The following is a 27208-nucleotide window of genomic DNA, read 5'->3' as shown; positions in this document are numbered from 1 at the left end:
TTTATTGCAACAACAAAGTATCACAGAGGCCCTTCCCATTCTTTACCTCAAAGGAGCTGCACTGCACAAAGCTCAGCCAGGCCTTTACAGAAGAGATAGCTCTGTTGTCTTTCACAGCTGAAGGAGTGTAAAAGGCAGGAATCTCCACAGGCTCTTAAGGGCCAATTTCCTCCTCGTCTCAAGACTATAGAAACACACGACAAAGGGAAATTTAAACAGGAATTTCTGATGTTTGGCAGCAACAACAAAAGCACTCAAAAACTGTTCTGTTTTTACTATAATCGCTCCTCCCGCTCTCTATTTTTCACTGCTTGCTTTTCCAAGTCAGATGAGATTATGAACTCTTCTTGACTAAAAGGACAAGTCTCATACATTTTTCAAAGCAGATATCCAGCGAGCTTGATAGCATTTATCGAACTGGCCCACTAAACAGCTCTAGTGGCAGCATTGATTCAAACCATGTGAGCTTGTCTGAGGGAGACTGTGGGGGTTTGGTACAGGAAAAGACCTCTGATCCCTTACTCGACTCCACATTGTGTTGCTCAACGGAGGAGTTGCAGGGGGAGTGTGGTGTGTGTGTGTGTGTGTGTGAGAGTGGGTGGGGGTAAGGGGGGGAGGTAGCATAGCTGCTCTTTGCCTTACTGCTTGAATGTAATAAAAAATTTAGTGCACAACCAGGGAGCGGTGGCAGCAGGGGGGTTTAGAGTAGCGAGGCACAACATCCGTTAGTGTCATCACGTGGTTCGGAGGCTTATTGGATCATAGGGCCAGAAAACAAAACAGACAAAACAGAGCAAGATTTCTTTCTCTTTTTTTTTCTTCACCTCCCGTTCTTAAGCAGGAATCCAAACCAGTCAGGCTCAAAAGCACGAGACAATCTCAGAAACATCTGCTGGCTTCATCTTTTTCTCTTTTTAAATACAAACTTCACAGACAGTAGTTTCATGGTATGTTATCCTCTGCACGTGGGTTTAGAAACAGTTTGCTGGTGGAGGAGCTAAACATTTTTTTTTTTACCCCCTCCGTGCTTTTCCCTTTTTGGTCCTCTGTTTTTTCAACCTCTCCACACTGGATCTAACTATTCATTATAGGCTTTACAGACGAGCTCTTCGGCTCTAAGAGTGCACTCAATGACATCTTGGCTGAAGTAAATGGCCTCCTGGACCCATTAAGTGGCTGGGCACAAATCCAGATCATATGGACGCTTCATCCCTGATGTTATTGTTCTAAAGATGCTGCCACTAAAGTCGTTTGACTCTTTCCATCCAGCTGCTGTCAGCGCAGGTTTGCCCAGTCACGGGCGGTGTCAGCAAGCCGCTTAAAATGTGGTTATTTTCAGAACGGCAATGCCAAATCTTTATGTTGAAAAGGCTCTGTTCTCGCAGATTAAATGCACTTGATTTTTCACCTGAGTGGCTGTCAGAATCCTTACAGCAATTATGGGCTCATGCATGAAAGAATGTGCATGGCCTTGTTCACATGACTGTCACACACTAAAAAAATGGGGGTATGAAGGAAAGAGGGATTGCATGGGGAGGATAAAATGCTCACTAGCCCATAGGCTTCTGCTTGGTTTTTTCTCAGGCTGTCCACAGTATGAAGGAAAGCAGTCGCTAGGGATTTCCATAGAGAGTAGACGAGGCAGAGAGAAGGACGAGCTTTAGCTAGCTTGTCTTCTGAAGGCAGTGCCTGCCAAGTGGGCTATTGGACACGAACACTGTGTGTCTGAGGGGCAAGTGAATGGCAGCTTAATCTGACTCATGTGGTATTTAAGTGCGGAAGTCCTTTTGCCTAGCAGGAGTCGACCCCCCCCCCCAACCCCAAAAAAAACAGATGGCATTTTATTGTTTTTCGGTGCAACGGACTGTAAGAGCGGGAGCAATTTCAGGCAATGATGGGGGGGAGGTTGGTTGGAATGGATTTTTTTAAGAGAAAAAAGCAAGAAAGTTTGAGCTGTGCTGGTGAAGCGCAAACCCATGTGGTTTCTCTTTTGGCTTTCTGAGAGGCTGCAGCATCAGACAGCGCAGCAACAGTGTCTCTAATTGTTTGTGCTGTTAGACAGCAACATGGAAATCTGTGGGTGATGTGTTTGGACTTTGTGCAGGCCGGCATATTGGTGTCGGCCTTGCGAAAGAACTGCGAAGATCACTTCCTCCCCCCTGTATTTATACATGCAGATTTTATTTGGCAAGTGTGTACTGAGAATTGGGAAAAACATGAACAACGGAGCGTAAACAGAGAGCGGCCCGTCCTGTCCCCAAACAGAATTGGCTGGAGTACTGTCAGTTTCTGAAATTGAGGGAAGGTTGCTGTTGTAAACAGCTGGAGAAAAGGTCATCTATGAAGGCGGAACGTAAAGTACCAAATTTATTCTCCTGATCAATCCACTTAGGATTTCTTGGCAAAGCTGATTGCAACTTTAGCAAAATTACAGCTTGTGACTTTGTGGACACAACGCAGTAATGCAAATCCCAGGCCTTAATATTACTGAACTGCAGTGTTTGCCCTTAATGTCAATGCCAAGTCCCTGAGCCTTATAATATTTCCTGCATGCTCTTTGACGTCCGTACACCTCAGTGCTTTCATGGACAGGCTGATGAGAGAATGGGCCTTTCCTCCTGGGGCTTTGTTGATCCCGGCTTGATGGAACTGGCAGGATGGATGGACAGCATTGAGGCAAGGTCCTCTGTTCTTCCAGGGTAGGGAAGTGTCAGGCAGGCTCCTTATTGCGCCACGTCTGCCTAACCCCTTATAGCCAATGGCGACAGTGATTTAGTAGCCTGAACGCCTGGAACGCCACACAGAGTGCGTGTGTGTGAGTGAGTGAGTGAGAGAAAGATCAGTATGTCCACAGAAACACGCCTGCTTTCACCTTCAGGTGAACATCAATACCACATTTTGTCATACAGGTATGTTTGTAATGGCAAAGGGGTGAAAGGAGTTCAACGCTGTGCCGCCGCTCTCCTGGGAAAGGCTGCAGGGCAGCATTTCACAACCTGCCATCACTCGCTCCCAAAACGCCACCTTGCCACCAACCTTCAAAGCTGTTGCTGCCCTTTTTTAATGCGATTCATCGTTTACTAAATAGAGATGCCCTCAGAATGGGATGTTCACCGTGCCACAAGGTTACCAGGAGCAACAGGGACACATGTTTTTGTTTTATAGCGCCCGTTGTCATTTGTTTAAGGTGTATTGAGTGGGTGTGGTCCGTCACCTTGAACACTGGCAGAGCAACTGGACTTGGACACACACAAACAATGCTATAGCTGACTGGCAACTTTTATTTTCTCTTAGGGGTGGCATATTACGGTGTCATTCTGTATTGCATCAGAAATTCTGGGCTGTTTTTTTACTTTTTTGTGAACACAAGCTCAGACCCACCGATAGGCCCCAGCTTGTTGGTTGAGAGAATTAGCCTGAGGCATCAGTCAGAGTGTACTGTACACCAGTTTGGTTTGACGCTAAATCCCCAAACAAGGGTTGGTGTACACTGCAAAGCCCCCTTTGATGAGCAAAGCAGGGCACACAAAAGATCCAGGCAGTGTCATTGATTCATCAGGGCTTAAAGAAGGCAGCTGATTGCAGACATTGTGACATGGGGCCGTAATCTCGCTATCATTAATTACAGTCTCTCCCGTTTCTGTCCTGTTATACACACCCCCACACACTCTCTCTCTCTCACACACACACACACACACACACACACACACACACACACACACACACACATATACACATACAGGGATGATCGAAACAGTTCAGGTTAAAGGGGGGTTCTACCCTCTAAAATATTCATAGCTTCTTCATTTAAATCAATTCGGCTCTACGGGGGCAGTCAAGCGTCAACTGTCAGAAATTGAGCTGGGCCTGTTGTAATCACTTCTTTACTTATCTCTACAGATGGCTTGTTCGCAATGGGCTCTGCATGGCTAGCTCACCAGCACATTGAGAGAGGGCTCTCTCTTGCGCTCTCCCCTTCCCCATCTCTCCACCATATCTCCATGTTTCATCCCCACCCTCTCATAATGGAACACACATAAATTCATCTGGGTATTGAACCAGGGACATTCATCACCCCAGAATTCATCTGCGAGGCATTTTCATTCCCAAAGTGTCTCCTTTCTCTCTCCCACTTTATCTCTCTCTCCCTCTCTGTTTCCCATCTCCATGGTTGCATTCTCCGCATGGCAAGCCTGAGCCGGGCAGTCAGTGTCACGATTAATCTTTAATGCTCGTCTGCCCTAATTTTTCCTCATATTTTACAAGATTTCCTGCCCTCCAACCCCCCTTTTGCCAGCATCCGCCATATATAGAGTGATTACATGGAATGTTGCCTTGTTTCATCAGTTGCAGAGGACCACTGCCTGCCTCTTCCTCTCCTGTGCAGTCTGCCACACACTCTCTCTCAGGCCACTAGCTCTAGGCCAAAGCACAGGGCTGCTGCTTCCACCAACACACTCATCCCCAGTTTCCCTTTGGGGATCTGTGTTAACATCACATGGATGACAACTCTGTACACCTCAAGTAGTTCACACACACACACACACACACACACACACACACAGACCGCAATGGAATGCCCTCCTATTTAGAGAGTGGGACAGCCGAGAAAATAGGGTAGAGGTTAGTATGCTAAAAATACAAGAGCCTGGCAGTTCTCCTGCTGTCTGGGCAAAAAATAGCACCGTGTTGCTGCCGTCTCAGTCAGCGTTGTTAACTAAGGAGCAAGAGAGAACGCTCTGCCCAAGCTCATGTTTGTGTTTCATGCAAGAAAGAAAAGGGAGCTCTGAATCACTCAAACTTACCCTTATTTATTTGCACACACAAAAACAAAGTCCCCTTGGCTACAACTGTGCTTTTAATAAGTTAGCAGGCCAGCTCCAAAGATAGAAGAGATGTCTCAGCGTTTCAGATGATCTCATTGCGGTTAATAACTGGAGTCCTTTTTTGGCTGGCTTTCATAATACCTGGTGTTGGTGTCTTTAACATGGCCGTAGGGTGCATACAGGGCAAGCTTGGAGGAAGACAAGCCCTTTCTGTACATCTTGATTTATAGAAGCCCCTTTCTAAGGTAACTTTAGACATCCATATTGTGTATCTCCTCCTCTTTGGCTCCCTCTCACATCATCCTGGCCCAGCCCAGCCCAGCCCAGCTCAACTTGGCTCAATATGGTCTCACTTAGTGATAGAGGAGGTGGTCTGTCTGGACACCACTCTCTTGTCGTTCCCACAGCCCCTCTGAATCATTTCATATTCATTACGTGTCTGGCTGGAGCCTGGCCTCTGACATTTGACTCTTAAAGGCCCACCTGGGACCAGGATGAAATAGACTGCTAACGGTGTGGCGGAGGTGGGAAGGAAGAGAGTAGTGCTGGATAGTGATGGATAGGACAGCATGTTCGACTGAAGGAGGCAGAGAGGCTCGGGTTACAGGCCGCTTGTTCCCTATAACCCTGTTTGTGATATTAACATTGTGTGAACTGAAAGATGCCTTGTAGCTGTGCAGCTCCAAACACGTGTAGGTTAAGAGAGGTGAATGAGAAAAGACTGAAACAACTGGATCCTGCTTGTTATGAATAGAGCCACTGTGTGTTAAAAGGGAGGTGCTCTGATATCAAGCAGCCCCTTCATTTCAGAGAGACGTATTGTCTAACCTTTGCTGCAAACTGTAGTGTCTTATCTGGGCCATTGTTAGTGTGAAAGAGAGAGATAGTTGCTGGGTAGATATCACAATAATGAAGTGGTCATGTCAGATGCTGAGGAGTGTTCATTGTTCTGCGAAAAATAAACACGTAGCATGTCTTGCTAGATAATTTGCTGAGAGCCTGGTTAAGTTGGTTGCCTACTGGTGTTTCTTTCTAAATGTTTAACACCCTGAGACAGCGCACTGGGAAAGAAACGTTGATGAAACCCTCAGGAAGACAAGGCTCCTCTCTGGTTGAAACTAGACACATAAAATGCCTTTGTCTATTCCTCATTCCTAGTCATCTTTTTTCAAAAGCCCTGCCGGCCCGGATGTTCCTTCAGATCGGAGAAAGGGGGTGGCCTGATGGGGAAATATGCAGCCATGCAGCACTTCGAGTGGAGAGGGCACATTCTGTTATTCCACGGGATTTTTAACAGTAACCCGAGGAAAGCTTTTTATAGTCGGCTAAAAAGACGAAGGGAGGGTGGGAAAGAAAGAATGAGGAACGGCATTTGTTCATCAGTTCTGCTGATGGCAGTGAGACTAAATCATTTTAGGTACTGCTTTTGCTTTGTTTTGACCAAAGTCTAACACTGTTCAGGTTGCTGTCTTAATGCTTTACCAGTGGCACACATGCACACCTTTTGTTTGTGATCAAAAAGGAAGCCTCCTCTGTGCCTTGTGTAGATAAAATCAAAAGTATAAGAGCCCTTTGATAGCTAGGCTTTCCCCTCCTCTCTGTTTCTGCTCCAGCCAGGGAGCTGACTAATGGAAAAGGTGACAACAGTTTGAACCAGAGTTGTCAAGTCGCACAGTGTGGCGCCCTGCAGTAACTGGTGACCAGCCCCTTTGCTTGTAGCGGTGCTGTTCTGTGCCACAGCCACGACGTGATGGCCCGCTTTGCCCTCGCGCCATACGTGGGAAACCTTTTGCACAGCACTGCTGCCACTGTGGCGGTTCCACAATAAAGCTGGATTATTGTGTCTGGGCTGTCAGCACCTCTCAGCTGAAAGAAGACGAGAAGGAGGGAAGGGGAGAGAGAGAGAGATCTCAGGCACCGGGAGAGGAAGGGGGGCACTGGGAGGGCTGGCATTTTCAAACAATAATCTCTGTGGAGCCTTTCAGGGGTTTAATGTCATTTTTGGCTTCTGGATTTTTGCCATTTTCTCCTTTTGAACAAAAAGCAGTGGAGAGCGAATCGGGAGGAAAAGAACAAGGAAATAAGTGAGGGGAGACGAGAGAGAGGGAGAGAGAGAGGCTTGGCTGAGTGACTGATATTATTAGTGTTCTAGTGCGACTGATAGAGCCCTGGCCTGCATCCAGTGGCAGCCAACAGGACAGCGTTGGCAAATCAAGTCTGGTACAAAATGACCTATATCCCCGTCCTATTTAGCACATTACAGCATTTGTCTTTATCTTGTCCATCTCTTTATCCGCTCCTCACACCTTTCATTTCTTGATTTTGCATCAGGTGTCATGATGAGACAAATGCCCCCTGTATGATCTCATTTTTTCAGCTGTTTTTTAATAACAATAACAATAATAATGTGAGTGGCCCAACTTTGGAGGAAAAAAACAGTTTTACAGCCTCATCACGTTGTTTAGCTCCGGCTATAAACAGTGAGGGCAGATAGCTCGCAGCCTAATCAGAGCAGTACATTTTCACATAGTACATTGCGTGCAATCTGCATGGCTGCCCAAATTTGCCCCTTCTGGCTACAGGCAAGAGTGGCAATGCTAATCTTCCCGCCCGGTGTGAATTATGGATCGGATGTAATGCAGCGATTAGGCACACGCAACTACTGCAGTGGTGACCAGTTAGGTTCCCTTCTGCACTGAGAGAGGGTTTCCCTGGCTGCGCATCAAAGTCTAGCCTACAGTGTTCCTCCCTAACCTAGCCACCCAGCCTCGTCTTCCCCACACTGCTCACCTCTAATCAACCTCCACAGCTACATACATCCTGAAGCAAGCAAGAGAAGAAATCCGCTCCTGCACATATGCTTGCTAATGCCTTTCATGGCTGTAATCCCCAACACTAGGAAGAGCTGCATGGGAATCTTGGTCAGCTGACTCTAAAGAGGGAGGAAGGGGAGGAGGAACTATGGCAAGGCTGAAGTCTATACCCCCCACCCCCATTTCATAAAGCCTTCTGGGATGCTCCTTGGGCTTGACATACCCAACCCCACCTGCCCTCACTGCTCCGCGGGAAGCTCCATCACTGGCTTCCCCTGAGCTGGCCTACTTGGGACTGTTTGATCTCATTGTGGAAGCAAGCGAGCTTGCCCGCTGCCTGGCAGGCAGAGATCTCCTTGATGCTGAGGGTTGGGGAGGTGGAGCAGGCTTCAGTGGAGAGGCTTAATAACTGTATTAACATCGGTGGCTCCCCCAGGACCCACGCCTACACAGCACAGGGAAGTGTGTGTGTGTGTGTGTGTGTGTGTGCGTGTGCGTGTGCGTGTGTGGGGGGGTAGCACTGTAAAGCAGCCTTCTCTCACTTTTGAAGCTCTCTTGAATTTTCCTCTCGCTCTCTTTTCATCTCCGCTTTTCAATTCAGTGTGATTTATAAATCAAGATATATTAGAGGAACAAAATAAATGCTGTATCTTTCTCTATATCTTCACCCTTTTCTCATTTTCTCGCTCTAATGCATGACAGTTTTTCTCTCTTTATCAGTCTGTCTTCATCCATGTAGCAGCCCACTTGCTGTATCTCTCCATCTCCTCATTTTGTCTTATAATCAGTCTTTTCTCTAATTGTTTGTTTTCTTATGCCTGGCTGTTTATTTATTCATTACAGATTGACACTAGTGTTGTGGTTCCACCCCAAATCCATCACATAACATGCAACAAATTGTCTAACATATGTGTAATATTGTAATCAACTTTGAATTGAGGCACTGTACTTTTTCCTCACCTGTGTGTGTCGCTATTCATGACAGTTCCTTTATCCCTTGAATTATACATTGGAAACTGTCGAATAATTGATAGGCCCCACTTAGCTTAATGGACAGAGTTAACTGGGAGAGGCGTGCGTCCCTGCTTGCAGTGGAAGTGCGTTGCAATAAACGGCACCCAGTCAGCCCCAGGGTCATGATGAGGCCTGGGTCACAAGGCAGGGAGACGGCACAGTCGGCAGAGGCCAGCCGGGGTTAACTGGATCCCAGAGGGGAAGGGGACAGGAGGGAGAATAGGAAGCATTAACACCAAGCTTACCTGAGGGCTCGGCTCAGGTTACTTCCACTCATTGTTTTTGGCAGGCCTGCTGCATGCTTGTGTGTGTGTGTGTGCGTGTGTGTGTGCGTGTGTGCGCGTGTGTGCGTAAAGCAGGGTCCTGTATGTGAATACAGACATGAATACTGTGTTATTACACTGGTATTTTTCACACATGCATGCATTTACAGATGGAGGAAGCATGCTTAACTTCACACATAGAGGCTTTTATTCAGATGTTTATTTCTAAATGATTATCTGGTCTGGCAGTGTACTCTTTGAAGAGCCTCAAATATAAGAGCATATTTGGAGCTTCTTATTGCTTCTTTGCACATACAAACATACAAAAACTGTAGTAATAATCTCAAGCAATTGGCAAATCAAAGTATAAAAGAAAAAAAATGTAGAAATAGATGACAACCATGCCAAAATCAATAAGCCAGCAATGTTTTTCACTCTGCCAGTACAGGCTTTATTATACAGCTGGCTAATAATTTTGTATCCTTTATAGAAAAAACGCATTCATTCAGTCATGTTTTTGGCCTGACACTGTAGGGAGAGATCAACATTGTCTCACTAAAACCAGTCCACTGACTTGTGGGCAGCCATATCACAGGAAAGTGTGTGTGTGTGTGTGTGTGTGTGTGTGTGTGTGTGTGTGTGTGTGTGTGTGTGTGTGTGTGTGTGTGTGTGTGTGTGTGTGTGTGTGTGTGTGTGTGTGTGTGTGTGTGTGTGTGTGTGTGTGTGTGTGTGTGTGTGTGTGTGTGTCACACGATCAAATGGCTCCCTCCGGGCTACATTGAAAGGTCAGGGATCCATGCAGGAAATTAGTGTCTGTGGAGGCACAGACAACACACACTCACGCACACATTCACACACAGAGAGAAGGGGAAAAGCACAAATCATACTCGAGGAAGCTAAACGTGTCCTTCATTAAATTTTAGTAACATCCCACTGAGCTCCCTAGATGACTGTGCCCGCTCTCATCAGCCATCTTTCCTAAGCACAGAGCTAACTTAACCTCCCGGTGTTATCGACAAGCACCTCACATTTTAGTTTTTATATTTTTGCATTAGCACTGACACTAAAGACAAATGAGTCTGCCTCTCCCCGCCCACCCGTTCTCCCCTCGCTCTGCCCAAATCTTCCACTAAGCAGCCCCCTGACACTACACATCAGACAGCTGAATCAAATGTGTGTCATCAGTCATCATTAGAGGGCATGAGCAGGAGAGCTGTGGCTGGCCGTGCAGTGTCAAGGCTAAGGTGTTTAAAGCTACCGCTGTGATCCTTGGTGAGGGCGCTAAGCCTTACTTTATGCAGAGGACTTTGGAGAGATGTGCAGCCAAGTTGGTCAGTGGTGCAATTTCAGCCTATTTATCTGTAGAATAACATCTGTATGTGTATGAACAATGGCCTGTCAGAGCGGTTGTTTTGTTAAGTCTCTGTCTCATCACTGCGCAGTCAACTTGTTTTTCTCTGCGTCTGACAATTCTAAATATGTCAGCTGTGTCCTAGGGGTCTTAAGGCCACCTTTGCTCACCCAGTAACCCCTGCGGGTCCCGGCATCATTGAGCTCTTTAACAGACTAGTGACAGGATAATGGCACGCTCGCTGCGTCTTCTTGTCCACACTCTTGCAAATACCTCCACTTACATCCACAATAATATGCTTTCAAACTCAAAACCTGACACTGGTACTTTGAGCTAATTTATGAAGGGAACTGTTGTCATTATGGGTTTCATGTACAGTAGAGGAATGCACGTTAGCCTGCTGAGGCTTGAAGGCCCGAGGTAAATTACAAGCGAGTTTAACTATTAGCTCTAACTCAAGTTGACGAGTACATGAAGTGACAAACCTAAACGGGTGTTTGGATTTTAAGAGAATTGGCCTGGTGAGAAGGCACATTATTTAGCATCGTTGAAAGCGCGCGCCCTTATCCACTCGAGTCATGCACATGCTGCTCCGCCGAACTCTCCCCCACTTCCACAGTCATGCCCCTGCTCTGAAGCTGAGAAGATCAAACCCTCGTAATCTATTCCCCTGTGATTGACTATTGTGTTGTCCACAGAGAGGGAGAGGAGGGGAAAGGGGGAACATGAGTCGAGAGAGGCAGTTTAACATGACAAAGCCTGTCCCTGGTGATCCTCTCTTCTCCTCCCCAGATCCTCATGAGCCTCTTCTCTTTCTCCCTTCCCTCTTGATCCCTTGTTCCCCCTTTTACTTTCTGCCTCCTCCTGGCCCCTCCAAGTCCACTTCAGCCCTCAAATGCAAATAGCCCTTTGCTCCCTCCATATTTATGACCTTCTTCTTTCTCTGTTAAATATGCGCTTAAGAACGGAGGGCCTTGAATGCTGCCAGTCACATTGGATTAGTGAGTATCAATGGTCAGATAACCTCTCTGTTAGAGTGAGTGAAGAGCAAACACTTGAGCATAAGCATTCATGAAGGGCTTTTGGCCTTCAAACACTATGTGTGGCACTCAGCTCAATAAAGATGAATAGGGTCTGGTTAATGTGTATGGATGTAATTTCAGCCCAGGCGTGCAGAATAATGGTGTATGAAATTCATTTTCCAGTATTTCTTCACCTGTGATTGTTTTTAAATGCTGAGGGCAGAAATATGTTCATGATCTCTCCACTAATTTAAGTCATCTGTCCTAAATCTTTCAACTACAATGTTCATAAAGCACATTCTCTGTGCACACAACCTGTCTTGTATTTTATCCAGCACTTCTATTTTCATGATTACTTTCAGATCACAAGAATATTTTTAGGCCTTTGACCCTTGGACGTCTTATTACCGGTTGCTTGTAATGTCGTTGACCTTGGATTTTACGGGAATAGAGGGAATTGAAGCTTATTTGACTGTTGCACTCATTCTAAGTGGCTGTGAAAAAAAAGAGCATCAGCATAACGACTACAATGTCAACCTTAAAGGCTTTTGTTAGACCACACAGTGCGTTAGGGATAGGGTAGGCACCAGGTTTAGTATTGCTTTGGCACCCTCCTGACTCCTAGTATGCATGAGTGCAGTTTGTTATCACAGAAGGAAAAAGCATGCACACAGTCACCCACTCAAGCACATTTCTATAATTATCCAATGCAGGCACTCTGTAAAAGAGAGGCTTAATGTTTCATGAAGCCATTTTCACAGTAAGAGAGGTTATATTAAAGCCCAGCATGTAGAAGGCTGTTGTTTCACTCGTGTTATGATCCAGTGATGACCTTGATCTTGAATCGTGTGTCGTAAGGTATCACAGCTGTAAGTTACTCCAGGGAGAGTGTATCAATTCACTTTGAGAGCGTTGACAAAGGGAGGTTACACTGTGGTTACACCTTCTCCCGTTCTCACTGTGAAGAGTGTGTCTAGAAGCAAACCTGCCAGCATGCACAGCTTTTATTTGGGGCTTTTGAAATGTTTGTCTTGCGTGTCACACTACCTCCCCCAGCCCTGTCGCTCAGCTCAGCTCCTCTTTCTCCTCAGATGCTCTCTCCTCCTCTCTGTCTTTATCAGCCCGTTTCTCTTGCAGCGTCTCTCTGTCTCTTAATCTGGTTCAAAGATGTTGCTCAGCTGATGGTATACAGCTGCTGTATGCGTGTGATCAGCTCGTAAAAATTAAGTCACATTCAATGGCAGATGCACTGTAGGCAAACAGAGCAAACACTGCCCGTATTTGTCATGTGGATTAGTCCACGAAAAGACCTGCTAATCATAAGGCTGCTTCTCCCTGTCTTTAGCTCATTGCAGTGATGAAACTTTGGGGCTGCCCCTAATCCGTACACACAGGAGGACGTTTGAAACATAAAAAGCGCATTATTGACACCATGGCCTGTCATCTTAATAGACCTGCCATGTACCAACTGCATGTTCAGAATCCACTCTTGCATTGGCTATCATGTTTCCGAGCGTCTGTGCCCACACCCTAGTATGACATGTGTTGCAGGCTGCTGTGCCTGCCCACATCTTGGCATCCTCTGGCCGACACGGGCTGCCTTTTGCCCCCTTGTGCCCAGCACCATGTCCCACACCATCAGCTCATGCCAAATATCTCCAGTCACCCTGGGGCAAGTGCCAACTCACATAGTCCCACTGTCAGTCAGCAGGCATAGACAGCTGCTGGGTAGAGTTACACCGTGTTACTCAGGGTTGCAAGGGAGCGTTGTTGCCAGGGAACTTGTGGTTCTCTCTGGTGAGATAGCTGCCTTTGGCTGCTTTTTATGTTGTTATTTTTTTTGCACAATTAGATCCATAAACACTGGCATGGTCATCAGATCTATGAAATGTATGTCGTACAAATTCTGTATTTGTAAGAAGACTCATAATTAACTGTACCAAAGGCTAGCATGTGGCTGCAGCAGCACAGAGCAGCTAGTATGGTTAACGTGTAGCTGCTGCTTCAAGTCTAGCCCCCTGTAGACCTCACCTTTGCCATCTGCTGGCTCCCTTGTTGCCCCCCCCCCCACGCTCTAGTTTGTCCACACATGTTCTCAGTTCCTTCTCCATTTGCCGGGGCAGTAGTGATAGGAAAACCTGGTGTGTTGTTATTTCAGAGGCCTGGCAGCATGGAGAGGGAAGTTATCTTGGGCCCCTGGAGAAGGGCTTGGGAACATAGTGGGGGCTGCTGGGCTGATAAAAACCAGACCTGACCTAGACAAGAACATGCTGACGTTCACACACACAGGCTCTCGTGCACATACATACAGTACACGTCACGCAACATGCACTCAAAAATGCAAACGGGCAGATGCATTCATTTGCACTAGCATGCACATTTCCAAAAGCAATCTAAAAGAAGATTTATAATTCACCATGATATAAAGATGCCATAAATTAGCCCTGCTAAATACAACCTGGTGTTTTCACCTCTTCTGGCCCACCATTTCCTGGTGTTGGGGAGGGGATCGTCATAACAGGCAAGAAAGACTTCTTACTCTGCTTCGCCTTGCCCTTCGGCCTCTGCCTGTACCCTCATCTATCACACAAGTATGCGTGTGTTTTTCTTGCCGTAACACTCTAGATGGGGGGGGGGGGGTGTTCCAATTTGGAGCACTACCCATCATAATTTGGTCTTGGAGCCAGTGTAGCCTTTAAAAATACTTTGCAGTCCTTTAAGAATTCAAGCTGTCACGTCAATTTCTGCTCTCTCTGCAAAATTTGAATATCTGCAATGGTTGCAAAACAGCAGGCTGTCATTTCTCTGAAATGTAGACCACAACATACCCTCCTAAGTGGAAGCGATGTGTCATTCGCTGCAGAAAATTATATTAGAATCAGATTAAGCTCTCAGCTTGATCCATGCCCTTCCTTCCTTTACACTAAGCGCATCATGGTGTCAGATGTATGAATGAAAAAATATATTATGACTCTGTTAGAAACCATAGACGTTGGATTTCGCAATAGTGTTATTGTAAAGTATGTTCCTATTATTTTGCTTGGAAAGCTTGGAGTCTCATTATTAGTGACAGTGCCCCTGCATCTCCATGCATTCTTTCTCTTTCTCTCCCCCCTCTCCCCCCCCTCTCTCTACATTCAGAAGGTTGACTGCAAGCTAGACATGCAGCAGCTTAGGCGGAGCACTACTAGGCAGGAGATCCTTAGTAATCCTTCTAACTCGCCCTCACTGAAACAAACACGCACACATTCGTACGGTGCGTGTGTAACAGTGACAGTGGCTGACATAATGAGCATCTTGAGGCTTCCAAAGTGTGTGTGAGACCATGTCACCAACAGCCAAACTGAATGATCACTGATAAGCGAGCATTCTTTAGCTAGCCAATCATTTACTTTACATTGTTGGTGGTTTGTCTGATATCTGTGTGGAAATCTGAATTGGTTACCTAACTCAGAAGTCAGTGCTTCTGTCTGAAACCAGCTGCCCCTTAAAGTCATAGGAATTATCTTTGGTAAGGATGGACTGAAGGAGTTAAGAAGTGAAGGAAGACATGCTGCCTTGCGTAGGATGTAAGTTATAGAGAGCAATGGGAAGAGGAGAATGTCAGACTCAGTAAATGGGACAGGAATAAGGGGGAGATGAAGGTGAAAGTGGCGGGAGATGGGACATTGCAAGGGCTGGATTTAGTTACAGTATGAATATGAGAGGCGTGAGGCTCACTGTCTGCTCTCCTGCCCCATCTTAACCTCTACTGGCTCTCCCTCCTGTGTTTGTGTGTGTGTGTGTGTGTGTGTGTGTGTGTGTGTGTGTGTGTGTGTGTGTGTGTGTGTGTGTGTGTGTGTGTGTGTGTGTGTGTGTGTGTGTGTGTGTGTGTGTGTGTTTTCACTTATGCCTGTCCGCCCTGCCGCCAGATCCCTCCCCCTCTCCCATCCAATAACTGTTCACACTCTGTGTTTGAACACAAACACACCCCACAGTCGCTCTACTTACAGCTGTCAGTCTGCGCGAGCCTGCTAGTGTGTGATCGCGCACACGCCCTCTCCCCGGCTCATATACAGATGGCGTGCGTGGCTTTGCTGTCAGTAATCAGTGTGAAGGCAGTGAACGGAGCCCCATCCATTTTCAGCGGAAAGCTGTTATGACGCTTTGTTAGAGAATGGCAGGATTTCCCCGTAAGCAAGGAAATAGTCCCATTTCCCCCTTCAGTAATTGAAGAGTGCTGACAAAGCATTCCCGCGTGTGTGTTTATCGTTTTCCCTGCTGCTTACCCACATTCCTGACATGGAAGCCCGAAATAACGTCTGAATATTTAGCAAAAGTCAAGCACCATGCATGAGTGATGTGGGTCTGTTTCAATGCACTTAAAAGCTCTTAAGTTGCTGCCAGTCGTTTTTTTATGGACATGCATGATACATTGGCCTACAACTCTCAGGGTTTAGCAAGGCGGTCTCTCTCCCCGGGGCTGTTCCATTGGCCATCCCACTTCATTATTTTAAGCAGACTTCAAAGCAGGCCTTAATGCAGCAGCCTGTGGCATGGTGGTCTGTCTGGTGTCTCCTCTCCTGCACACTCACTGCATGGAAAGACAAATGGACCTCTATATGTTCTTCCATGTATCTTACACATGCCGAGCATGTGTGTGTGCGTGCGTGCATGTACGTGTCCAAATAATCTAATAGAAGCCAGGGGAACACAATGGTCCATGATGGAGTAGGATTCAACAAAGTGGAAGACCCTGTCAAAGCCCTCCCTCTCCTCCTTCATCCCCTCTGCCTTCATTTTCTCCAGTTCTCTTTACCACAATCCAGCCAGCCAGCCAAGCAGCCATCCTGCTAATGTAGTTAGCTTCCCCCTAATGATGGTGAAATCTCATTAATATGCTTCACAGCTGGGCCCAGTAACCAGTGGGGATGAAGGTAATCAAATCTCAGAGGACTAACCTAGAGCTGAACCTCAAGAACTGAGCCGAGACAGCCCAGAGTCTGGAGGCTTGATAATAGCCGGTGGGCGGTGTGTGTGTGTGTGTGTCTGTGTGTGTGTGTCTGTGTGTGTCTGTGTGTGTGTTTCTCTTGGTCTGTGGTCTTTTGGTCTTGATTCCTTTGAAGTGGTGATGTTAGCCAGGCTATCTTATGTCAGTATTACAGCTCAGGCCAGTTCATCATCAGAATAGATTTAATTTCAGTCTTGTGCATATTTGTCCATTTGAGTCTAGGCATGCGGTAATTGCTTACGGAGGATGTGGGCGCGTCTTCTCTCTAAGTGCACTTGTGGCTCATGATGTATGCAAAGTGAATCTGAAGAGCGGCATTACAGACCACTCACACTTGAACTTAATTAAATCACCGCTGCTTTGGAGTTCGAGAACACCATGCTACATTAAGCTATTAAGATATCTGCACACACGGACACTTACAGAACATGCACACACACAAGGGCTATTTATAATACTTGTCTGTGAATGTGAATATCAAAGGATAGATGTAAGTATATTAAATCTCGGGGCTTTGACATATCAAATTATTCATTTATAGCCAGCTCACACATTGTTTAGACTAAACAGTAGTAATAAAACAGTTGCATAATCATTTTTAATACCTGCCTTACGTTATATGTGCCAGATTTAGCAGAAAAGGCTCCTTTTCAGCCGTAGCCAGTGGTCAAATGTTAAGACAGACGCAACCTCCTTTTTAAATGAACTTCTGCTGTCTCAACGCAGTGCAGTGTCAGGTTTGTTTTCGCTGGTTACACCTGACGGCCTGTGCTGTTTATTTGCACTTCTGGGACTGGTCTGACAACATGCCAGGCTGCAGTCCTGAATCCAGCCTTGTGTCTGGTTCACAACAACTGCGGTGACCATGCGGTTCGTGTGGTTTGTGTTTCACCTCCTCACCAAAGTACAATAAATTCCATATCAGTAACTCCTTACTGTTTTTCATTTAAACATTATTTCCAGGGTTGTGGCTTTTCTGTGCCTTAAGCAAAACGGGATGTTATTGTCTATTCATTCTAGCCCTCTGTTGGCTAAAAGAATGATATTCTATCTGTGTAGTTGAAGTATTAGTTACCGCGGTGACTTTGCAGGCTCTGGAGGGGCTCCGGCCTGGAAACCTTGCCAGACACACAAATTTCCAGCGCTAACATGTTGCAAGGATATCAAGGGAAGCTCTCCAGGCGAGTGTGAGTCAGTTCTTCCAGTGTTTGTGCGTATGATTTTGTGGATCACACAATAGGCAGGCTTGTATGATGGTTGGTGTTGATCAGAGCTTGGATGCAGGCTGGTGTTGAATAATGCCTGGGTGAGGGCTGCTGAAGGGCTAAGTAGCTCTGTCCTCTCTGTTGAGCTTCTCTGCCTCTCTGTCCACAAGCCTGCCATTGTTTTGCTCCATGCCTCAGCTTGACAAGGCTCCAGAAGCCAGCCATTGTATTTAATTACAGTCGCCAGCCCCCTCACTCTTGTCCTTGTGTCCCAGATTTCCATGGGTGCTCTCATTAAGAGTGTGCATCCTGTGTGTGTGTGTGGGTGTGTGTGTCTATGTGTGTGTGTGTGTGTGTCTGACCAATGAGGCTTTTTTTTAATGGCTCTAGGAAAGCCCTTAGCTTGTGTAAATGTAGGCATGGATGCAATTTTTATGTTTATTTGTGTGGGTGAGCATCACATCTGTTTGTCTATGTGTTTCTAATGAAGGCGGCTTAAAATGTGGATGAATAGCTCTGTGGTCACACTAATAATGCAAGGCTGTAATCAGTCCACATCAAGAGAGGCACAAAAGCGCAGAAAAGGGTGAATGCCTTTTTGCTAATGAGAAAATATGCCATGTTATGTAAGAGCTGCTCTATTTAAGTTTAATTTATTTGACATGAGTGTGTTGACTGCATGGCCCAGTGGCATGGGCAAAGATGGCTCGTAATGACACCAATAAAATGGCAACAAGAAACAACAGACGGACCCACAATTACACTCACCCTTCCAGCTCACTTTGTGATTGGATCCTCCTTTTTTTCTCCTCACCCACACTTAAAAAAACAGTCTTCGTACTGCTGTTTTCATAACTCTCCTTGCTGGAAAAATAGTTCTTGATTATGAGCATATGAATTGTCTACATATTGTCTGAAATGTATCATTCCTTTCCTTTAATCTCAAGCTGAAAGCTCACACGTCACACAAGTTACAGTTTTTATAAATACTCCATATATATAGTTTTTCAAGGCTTTAAGTTAAATCCTGACAGGTGTGTGTGTGTGTGCGTGATGTAGTTGAATCTAAACACTCGAGGCAGGAACAAGAGCGAAATAATACAGCCAAGCTTTCGTTCCGTGTGTGTGTGTGAACCATTTTTATCACTTCATCTGTTTTGTTTATTGCTCAAACACATCGTAGTTCTCTGTCTCTCCTACGTCTTTGCCTTTTTGTGCCTCCCTGCTCTTCTCCCTTCATCTCCACCCTACATCATCGAAAAAGTTTCTATCTGCTTTTTCCCATTTCCCGTGCAATTGCAAATACATTTTCTAGGTCTCAAAAAAAAGAATCTGTGTTTAATGAGCAAAAATCCTTCAGAAGTAAATATGAAGTGTATATTACTCCAGTTGCTTGTCACTGTCTTTCAAACATATTTACACCAACAGCTTAAAAGGTTGTTGCTGGTGTGAAAGTGGCATATGACATCTGCGCCTCATAAATGAAATGTCTTAATAACCCAGGCCTGGTTGGGTGTCACTATTAGGTGTGGCAATCTGAGCTTTATTGCTGTTTAGCTTAACTGTCCCCGTCACCTGAAACCTGCCTGGATATCCTGTGTGAGATAACAGGCAGGCTTAGGAGAGGTGAAATTTTGGTGTACGGTGCTTGTGTATATTATTTTTTCCAGGAAGCCATGAACATATCTGGGCATCAGGTTGGTTTATTTTGGTTGTTCTGAATGTAATCTTCCCCTGCACCACCTGCTGCATGGAGATTGGCAAGCTGAAACCGGCACACACACAGACACTATTAAAGGATAAGAAAGCACGCGTGTGAGTAAGAGAAAGAGAGGGAGAAAAACTTCATCCTTGCTTTATGTTCCTCAGCGTGCGATTAACGTTGTGCGCGTTGGATCCAGTGCGAGCGCAGTGTTTGTCTGCGGTGCTGTCACGTGGAGTGTGTTCCCAGCTGTACAGGCCCGCTGAACCGGCCCGCTCTGTTAAATATAGATGGCTTATTTATACTCAAGTACTGAGCTGCAGGCAGCTCCTGAGCTGCTTGTCAACCTCCCCAGTCCCTCCTCTTTTGAGCTGATGATGCTGGGTGGAGTATTCTCTATGGATATGGGTAGAACCAGAAGGATTTAGATCCCTATGTTTTAATTTTATATTCTAACAAGTTCTCGGATTACTGTTTGTTTAAAGGTCCACTGATGTCACGTTTCTTATTCCCTTAAATTAAAAAAAATAGTCTGTCAAACAGTTGATATCAAAACGCCAGCATCATATTGGCATCAGGATATTAAAAAACTATTCTAGTTAGAAGTAGAACACACATGCTGGCTCAAAATGGAAGACCATTTGCAAACAGGGATTACACACTTGTTTAGTCAGCCATAGGCCACAGGGTGCACTGTGCTGTGAATGTGTGTTTTTATATTTGATTAAAGAGCTGTGTTTTGTAACACACAGGATATTGAGGTCAAAGTCCAATACATATTACATGAAGCCAACAGCAGGGTCCTTCCCTACAATCCCAGACCTCTTTGTTTACAAGCATACAAAATATGGGAGCCTGCAAAGTGCTCACATGCTGTTTGGTTTGTCATATTAATACTCATTGGATGAAGAAGAGTGTAGTCAGCCTTTTTTTGTTTACTGGTTTGATATTGAATAGGAGGGAATGATGGAGGCCTTTAGGTAGGGGGGTAAACAAGTTACAAAGACCTGTCTTGCTCGGTTGGAAGCAGAGAGAATTATGCTTAGGTTTGTCTGCAGTATTTGTTGCTCTTGATTGGTACAGTGTGTGCTTTGTCCATTAATATTTCCAAGCAGTCATATTTCAAAAGACTGCACAATTCAGAAATATTTAAAAGCAAAACTTGTATCACAGGAGAAAACCTGTCTTTGAACGCTGCTAGCAAGGCGGCCCCTTGCTGTAACACACACACACACACACACACACACACACACACACACACACACACACACACACACACACAAACCATAATTTCAGCAGTAAATAAGAATACTCTGCAGAGGCTGGTTTCACTGGTGCTTTGATGATGTGTGTGTGCTGTGTGTGTGTGAGAATATGTTTGTTCTCTGAAGATATTTCAGGAGTCTTTCCTGTGGTGGATCTTTAAAATGACACAAATCAAGAAGTTGTCCTTGCCCTTGCATTATCTTTTTGTTTTTCGAACACATTGTTTGAAAAGTGAGTATGTTCCCCTTCTGGTGATTTGTATTGGATGTTGTCAGCAGTGTATCTGTCTGGGCCAGGTTGTTTAAGATCTGTGTGTGTGAGTGTACACATGAGAGTTTGTGTTTATCCCGCTGATATCGATTAATGCTGCATGTCTGTCAGCTCTCCATCTGATAGTGTTCACTAACCCCCCCTTGTTGCTCTCTCCTCTTTGCAGCAATAGAAACCCAGAGTACCAGCTCAGAAGAGATAGTGCCAAGCCCGCCCTCACCTCCCCCACCGCCCCGCGTCTACAAGCCCTGCTTTGTGTGCCAGGACAAGTCCTCAGGGTACCACTATGGTGTCAGCGCCTGTGAAGGCTGCAAGGTGAGACTCCCGGCCTTCCTCTGAATCTGCCAAGCAAGCAAGATGTTCGTCAATCTTGTAACCTTCATGTGATTTGCACTAGGAAAAAAAAAAACACACTCAAGTCCTCACAGCCTAATATGCCTGATAAGGCACGTTGTTTTGAGTATTTCACATCTTTTGAGGTTTTTCAGTGTTAAATGCTGGAATTTAATGTTGGAAATGAGTGGATAGTTCTGCATGTGGAATCCTTTACTGACATTGACAGTTGCTTTTTTGAGGTGTAAAATCAAAAGTACGACCTTGGCAAGTTGCAGTTGCCTCTTTCAACACTTATAAACTGCAACCTATATCTGTGCACATTGTAAAGATAACATATGATGGACCCACCTCTTATCCTGTACAGTACGTGAAACTCTTGTCATCTATCGAGGGTTGTTGCTACTCGTATCAGCTTTGCTGACGTGCACTGCCGTCTGTTATCAATACAGTGTTACACAGGTGCTGAAGAGGCCTCATAGCCCCCATCTGCTCTGTTATCAGTTGATAGTTGCTGTGTGCATGCATACATGTTCTCCTGTTTGTGAGAGCACACAGGCTTCTTTATCTCCTTTCTCCCAAGGTGCTGAGCCAGAGTTGTGTAAGCTTAGAGGAGGAGGGATCTGTAATGTAAAGTTACTGCCAGGTGCAAACCTTATATCGCCACTACACAAATAACATTTCACAGACCACCTTGTGTTTTTGATAGGCAATCATGCATTTTTGAATTTACCAAAATAGGAGATGTAAATCCTCCTAGCAAGGTTTTCTCATGACAGCAGCCCTGTGTATGGCAAGAGGAGGTAGGGAGGGGTTTTATGAAGGCAGGCGGGGTGGTGCTATTGGTGACAGGTGCCTTCGAGACCCTTTGACTTATTGACTATGCAGCCAATGCTCTGTGTGTTCCCATATGTGCAGGGATGGGAGTGGTGCAGAAGAAAGGGGGTAGAGCAGAGGAAAAAAAAAACCTTACTGAAGAAGGTGGGAGGCAGTTGCAGCAAAAAAAAGAACATGTAAGGCAGGAACTCAGGGGAAATTTAGAAATGCAGACAAAATGATACAAAGATGGGAGAGACTGCAGGGTGTGAGATAGTGGGAGAGAGATAGAGCAAGCTGTGCTCTGGGAGGCATGAACAGCTAGAAAGAGAGAAGTGGGGATAGTTGGAGGGGTGGCAGATTAGGGGGACGGGGATGGTACAGGGGCCACAGCTGAACTCACTGACACCAAGAGAAAGACGGTCAGCGCATCAGAGCGTGGGGGGGAGGGAAAATGACTGAAGAATGGGAGGAGAGCACAGGAAAGTCTGGCACACACATACATACACAACACACAACCCTTACAAAAACCCTTTGAGTGCTCTATGAAACTCAACCTGCTCCCCATCTCCGACTTATAAAAAGTTAACAAAGTAAGTAAAGGCTGACCCTTGTGCTGTTTTATAGGGGTAACTGAAGTGTTGCTGACTGTGCTGCTCCATGGGTCCTTGTTTGAATCCATTTTCTAAATTTAAAGTTGGAATGATTCTTTTGTATATAGACATGTTTAGACTGAATTAAATTAATATCAATATATGTTTTTACTTGTCATATAAAATCCTTACTTGACAAAAAGTTAATCTTGTGCAGAGCATGATGCACCAAATCTCTCTAAAATGTCTCTAAAAACTTACCAAGTTGCTGTTTCTAAATACATAGGAGAGGTGGCAATGGCAGACCGTACAAGTTGAAATGGGTTTGTCTCTATGTATTATCAGCCTGTGACAAAATGTTCCGCACTTTTTTTGCTCAGTGTGTTCTGGGATAAGCTAGGTATTGGGATTTGTTCTATGATTTAAACCGAGGCCCTTATTTCTAGCGTGCATAGTCTGAAACTTAATTCATTTATATGATATATTTAAATGTTTATTTATTTACTATGTGCAAGTGGTTGGTAAAATGGACAACAGGCTGCTAACTGCCCTGTTTGTGTCCATGTGTGTGAGGTGTTGTTGATGTAGTTGAAATTAAAATAATTGCACTCAACACTCTCACACTTGCTAATGATAAGTTAAAAAAATCTGTAACAGTGTGATAAACACAGAAGGGAGGCAAACAATAGACAAGCTGTAAACTTGAATAATTAGTTGTTTCTCCTTAGCGAGCACAGCGTTGTTCTCTTTGACAGCTCAGAAATGGTGTCAGAATTGACACTGTAATTAGCTTTTCGAGGCTATTGTACAATGTGGATATAGTTGATGTTTTAATCCATTAGCCAGCACACATTGTGCAGTGCAAATTATTTAAGAACAATGACAGACAATAACTTAATTCATCGTTTTTTACCGTCAGTTGTTGACACGCTCTTCACCCTGAAACGTTAAAGCGCTGCAACTGAGGTATGATAGAAATTTCAACACTTTAATCTAGGATTAATTTCATAAACCATTTCTCCATAAAACCACCAGCAAGCTTTGCATTCCTCCTTTGCTGAATATAATTAGCTTCCCAGATATAGCTGACTTATGAGTATTTTAAACCGGAGAGAGAACACATGCATATAGATTGTGCTCGAGCAGCAGCAAAGTAAAACACATTAAATTCAATAATATACTGAACTAATAACCAGATATAGTGATTAACTACAGAGGGAAAAGCAGTTAAATTTGGGCACAGGGGAGGTGAGAGCTTTTCAGAATGGAACCTTTTAAAAGCTCAGTTTGATTTGATCAGAATTGGACTGCTTTTCATTCGTTCGACTGTTACAAAGGCTTTAAGCTTGAATTCAGGGCATTACAGTATGGAGGAGGCAAGAAACACAAGCAGTCAGATGATCACACAGGTTTCACACAAATTCCTAATTATCTGAACTAAACTACTTGCACTCGAAAACAAACGTCAATAATCCAAAATTCTTGTCCTTTGCATTGAAACCCTGTGATGTGCTCTTGTGGTCAGTGATGAACCGGGAAGTAGATGATTGTAATGTTCACATTTTTTCATTACCAAATAATGTAGAAATGGTTTATAAACTGAGGAGTTGTTTTAAACCTGTCTGGCTACTCCATAATGCCACTATATCCCAAACACCCAACAATAAAACTGGTTATGAAACTTGTTTTAATGAAAAACTATGAAAATCTCCCCAGTTCAACAGTTAGCGTCAGTCCCCCGTCCGTGAGCCGGCTGTCTGCCCACTCAACAGCCGCAGTGCTAATTTGAAAAATTCAGGATGCCTTCTCCCTATCTCTGACTTCAGAGGAGATGACTTGGCATAGCATACTCAATAATTCAACACTACAGGCATGTGAATGTATATGGTTGTCTCATCTGAGACTGGGGTAAGTTGAGGGTTAGCTAGCGTCGGCTTTGCTGCAGCATGCCAAACTACAAAGGCATTTCCTGGGGGCTGCAGTGAACAGAGGAAACAGGAGGGGGATGTTGAGCTCTGCTACTTGGAGACAGCTCATTCGTTTGTTGTTTAAGTTCTACCGCCCGCACATACTCACCGGCATTGCACTTCTTTTCCCCTCTAGTTATTAACACTTAAACATTAAATATGCATGCCCACCCCTTCATGTTTATGTTTTTGTCTTGGAGGCATGGCAGCACGCAGCAGGCGATCTCTCCTCCTGGTTTCCGCTGCAATGGGAGGGAAGCGACCATATTTTCTGAATCCCCAACCGCCGCTTTTTGCAGGAATGTCCCCTATTTGCTGTGTTTTTCAAATCGCCCTCTTACCAAGCATCCGTCTTAACTAATGTGGGGGCTGTAGCAATAGCTGCTTCGTATTAAGAGGCAGAGGCACAAGCACACACATATGCACACACGCACGGACGCAGTGGGAGGCTGGGAACGCACTCTTAATCTGGGCACAGTGTGAAAGTCACGTAAGAGAGGATTCCTGTGCTACCCTGTGAACCTGCCAACCCCAGACTCCCCCCTGTTTTCCTCTTAATAAAGCATTTCCTCACACACATGCAAAGTAGGACGCACCAACACACTCACAGATGCATGAAGCTCATAACGCGCACCAGGTAGACCGCCATGAATTCAAGAGCACATGACACATGCAATCATGTATGTGCTGTTACTCTTCACTCCTCTCTTTCATCCGTCTCTCCCTCTCCCACTTCTTGTGGCTCTCATCTCCTCTGAACACTGCAGGGCGGCTGACAGGCCCGCTGAGGGCTCTTGTCGCCGGGTGGATTAAGCGGTGATACAAAAAGAGGCTTAAGGGCCGCAGGAAGCAATGACTCCTAAAAGAAGGCGGGGGGGGGGGGGGCAGGAACAATCGACTGGCCCACGAGCCGCCAGCAACAGCCAATCAGGAGGTACTGCGAGTGGGCACCTGAGCCTCATGATGTGAGGAGGGAGTGGGTCAATCCCCTGGTGACACTGGGGTCAGGGTCAGGGCACTGTTGGATCAAAGAGGACATGACACACGCACACACAGACCCACACAAAGACCACAGACTTATCCCCCCAGCATCAACAGCTTAGTTAACGTCAAACTATAAGCCTTGTTCACTCCACTTTGTTGTTTGTCCAGGCCTCACAATTCTCCTGGGAGACAGTAGGTATTCTCAGATGAGTTTGTAGGTGTCTGCTAAAGGTACCAAACCTTCTATTTCTAGACTGGAAATCGTGCGTGAAAAGCAGGACATTTAAAAAAAAAAAAAAAAAAAGGTGGCAATTTTCCCCCTTCTCCATCACTAAAAATATTTTATGCGACAACAGGTTGCAAAGCAGATGTGAGGTTGTGATGAAATCAGGACAAAGGTTAGATGAGGTGACCTTCCATGAATTGAAAAACTTCCTCTATCATCTGGAAGTGTAATTGGCACTGTTACTGCATTGGTACTTCACTCAAACAGATACATGACGAACTGTACACACTTCCTCTTTGTAGAAGGCCGAATCTTTTCCACTCGGTTTTGGTGAATAGGAGATATGAGCAGAGGCTGGTGATCTGGGAAGGACAAATTGTGGGCTTAGGTCCACCGGCCATCTGTCGACTAGCAAAGCTAATCCCTCGGCATGGGATGGGGCTCCCTGGCAGCTACCCCACCTCCCTCTTTCCGTAGCTAGCCCCACCCACCCTCCTACCCACCAAACCATAGCCCTTGTCCCACTGCGTCACATCAATACTGACATTGACCTGTATTACATTTGTCCTGAGCCCTGCTTGCTGAGTACTCACTCAGTTGTGGCTGATTTGCATTAACCTCTTTTTATCTTTTTGACACACAAGGGATGTTTAAGCAATAAGGCCACAGAGGTTAACATTGATTTTATTGGGGTTGCATGGCATTAAGGTGAATATAAGTTGTGATGCATGGCTTTTAAACTGGTTTGTCATTGTTGACTGGGCAGCAGCTGGGCCTCTTGGTTCCAAAGCATTTTTACATTAATGTTACTTGTCCAGAGAAAAATCCAGATAGTTCATTTTTAATCACTAATTGGAGATTGCTCCCTCTAGGGCTTTCTCATCAGATAGTTTATTACCCAATATTCTGGGCTTTTTTGTGGCCTTTAAAACTACTCTAAAAGTTCGTAGGGAGAGAATCTGAATTATTACTGAGTTAGTGCATGGGACATGTGTTGCATCTATCAGGGAGATATGCTTTGCTCTGTTTCTATGTCTTGCTTTTGTGCAGTCTCCCCAACGGTCTCCCATTTCAGCTCAGTGACCACAGATGAGCTCATTATAATTTGTCCTCTACCTCATACGCATGGACTAAATTTTTTTAAATGTATTCTTTGATTTTCTTTGATCTAGTTAGATTAGAAGGGGAAATGCAGGAAAAGAGGGATTCCTTTTTTTTGCTCTTACACAACACTCTCAGCTAATGTTCTCTTTCTGTATCTCTAATAATACACGCTTGGCCTGGATCTAGGATTGCTTATTTCTAGCTGTGTTAACTAGGCCACGGATATATGGCACCCAGTAACCCTGTGCCTTTTGCCCCAAAAGCCCTTGGGCCTGAAACATCTCCAAAATCACTGTGTTGTGTTCTGTGTGGCCACCATCAAGGAGGTGGGCAACCTCATGAGATGGTGACAGACTATTAGTCTTTGTCTAGATTAAGAATAAGCCCTTTAAGGGCATATCTGTTTTCCTTTGAATTACAGCTGCATATGTCCTCTCTTTCATAATTTTTTTTGCCAGTAATG

General features: G+C 45.1%; 1 protein-coding gene across 6 annotated transcripts in view; it reads left to right on the top strand.

The window, feature by feature from the left end:
* The window catches only part of raraa (retinoic acid receptor, alpha a), a 136331-nt gene that overhangs the window by 99741 nt on the left and 9382 nt on the right, over positions 1 to 27208 (top strand). For all 6 annotated transcript variants that reach the window (XM_051418804.1, XM_051418802.1, XM_051418800.1 and 3 more), the window contains one exon: positions 20889 to 21037. In XM_051418804.1, the coding sequence (XP_051274764.1) occupies positions 20889 to 21037 (149 nt within the window). The remainder of the gene's footprint in view (positions 1 to 20888; positions 21038 to 27208) is intronic.

Source organism: Dicentrarchus labrax, unplaced genomic scaffold (assembly GCF_905237075.1).
Source record: "Dicentrarchus labrax unplaced genomic scaffold, dlabrax2021, whole genome shotgun sequence".
In the NCBI taxonomy this organism is placed as follows: domain Eukaryota; kingdom Metazoa; phylum Chordata; class Actinopteri; family Moronidae; genus Dicentrarchus; species Dicentrarchus labrax.
Note: the sequence above shows the minus strand (reverse complement) of the source record. Positions and strands in the feature narration are given on the sequence as shown.